Source organism: Echinops telfairi, unplaced genomic scaffold (assembly GCF_000313985.2).
Source record: "Echinops telfairi isolate 266 unplaced genomic scaffold, ASM31398v2 ScPeMD7_23;HRSCAF=83, whole genome shotgun sequence".
Lineage (NCBI taxonomy): Eukaryota > Metazoa > Chordata > Mammalia > Afrosoricida > Tenrecidae > Echinops > Echinops telfairi.
Window position 1 is genome coordinate 37,614,278 of NW_022103920.1, and position 2,033 is coordinate 37,616,310.

Below are 2,033 nucleotides of genomic sequence, written 5' to 3' on the forward strand. Positions count from 1 at the left end.
CCAGAGGACTCAGTTTACTCAGAATATTTTTATATCCAGAGGACTCAATTTACACAGAAATACAAAAATTAATTGTATGGCAGAATTCTCACTTGGATTTAGCAGAACTGAAAAACAAAAATATAACTAGCTAACGATGAACAGAACAGATTCTATTATAAGCACATATAATAGAACCTCTGATAGCTAGGAGAAAACTTTCCCATACTTTTATATGATTTCTGGTTGCCTAAGAGCCAAATTACTACCAAGATCTATAACTTAACATGTGCCCCCAAAATTATTTGCACCTCTTTTTTTCCCTCCTGGAAAGGGCACATTCTGATTTGTCTTTGTTTCTCGGCGTTTGCTCTTCATCTCCCATCTACTGGGGACCAGGCTTCAATATTATTTTCCCGCTTTGTGTCCACTTGTGTTCATGAGGAGACGCACCCTGAGAGCGCTGAGGGACCGCATATGCTTGCTTATGAAGAGGGGGCGGTGGAGGGGTTATAGATAATTCGGTCCCATTAACAACATGAGCCCACGGGACTCAGCCGTGGGTTCCCTAGAGCGGGCTAGTGTGTTCCTGCAACCTCAGTCGTCTCCATCTCCTTCCTGTCGCATGCCATCAACCCCCAGTTGCGCCTTGTGTCTGTGGGATGCCCCCTCTAGAATAGCATCGCCAGCAAAGACGGGTAACCACGTTGTGTTTTCGGTCCGCAGACGTCCCGAATCCTCCCTTTGATTTAGAATTGACAAATCACCTCGACAAAGGTGTGCAGCTCTCGTGGACACCAGGCGATGACAACAACAGCCCGATTACAAGTACGTGGCCTTGGGGGTGGGCCTGGCACACGTCATGGCCATTTTGAAAAGAAATATGTGCAGTGCAACTCAAATGCCTTACAGAGCTATTTGCCGACATTTTCTCTACTGAAAGGACAAAGGGGTTTCTGTTGATTGATGGATGCTCTTCTCTTCAGAGTGAGGGGTGGGTTTGTTGTTTGTTTGTTGTGTTTACAGTTTAGGGCATGTTGCACTAATTAATTGCTGACAATGTTGACTACACAGATATAATTTTGTTTGGTGTTTAAGCTCCATAAGCATCACCTCAGCTTTCCATCATAGCCAGGAGATGAATCATAAGTTATTCATTTTTCCCATTACCCTGGAGAAAAATGGGAGACGGGAGTGCTGTCATTCCCAGTTTATATCTGAGGAGATTCAGAACGGTGGGTAAAGTGGCATTTCCATTCCAGAGTTGGGGACAGACAGGGTGAAGATGTCAGATTCATTAACAAAATGGCGCAGAGTCAATTCCTCGACTTCATGGTGTAACCCTCGGAAATAAAGCAGGTGGCAGACAGGCAGGAAGGGCCCAGAAAGACCTTGCATGTGTTGACGCTAGGTCATGGTAGAGTTTTCTTTGTGAAAGGGAAAGATTCTTGGAGCGTAGACACAGTCAAGCCAAAGGCCTGAGGACAGTGTCACCTTCTGGTAAAAACTGCAGGAGATTAAATATCTCTCTGCAGACTCCCCAACAATGCTCTCAAGTGAGTCACGTGTTGACTAATGGCACCTCTAGGAAAGCAGTGTTTGCAGTCACGTTAAGCAAAGCTTCCTGTGTGCCTTGTTTCAGTCAGTGGTTCTCCTTTCTCATGGGCTGCGTCCTGGATCAGAACCCTCCTTCAACCATCCTGAGACTTCCTGCGTCCTCACAGTGGCCAGCTGTGGCCGGCTGCCAGCAATGCTCAGAGAAACATTGTACCTTTCTTAAAGCAGTGCCATGGGATTTCAAAGCATTTGCACGCACTCATTCATTTGGTTATCTGTCCAGCAATAAAAGGTCACTCTGAGTCAGAATTAGGGGCAGTGGGTTTTGTTGTAAATATGTGCCAGGGAAAGTTCTAAAGCAAAACAATTAAAAGCAAACAAACAACCTCTGCCCTTATGAAGCCATATTTTTTATTTGGACACAAATAAGGTAAAGTTAATAGTGGATTATGTTATGAGTAATGTTATCAAATGTATGTATATCGACAAGGGTAAGT

General features: G+C 44.5%; 1 protein-coding gene across 1 annotated transcript in view; it reads left to right on the forward strand.

Moving 5' to 3' along the window:
- NRCAM (neuronal cell adhesion molecule) overlaps positions 1-2,033 on the forward strand; it is a 257,338-nt gene that overhangs the window by 204,102 nt on the left and 51,203 nt on the right. The window contains exon 18 of the mRNA XM_030885203.2: positions 706-807. Coding sequence (XP_030741063.1) covers positions 706-807 — 102 coding nt within the window. The remainder of the gene's footprint in view (positions 1-705; positions 808-2,033) is intronic.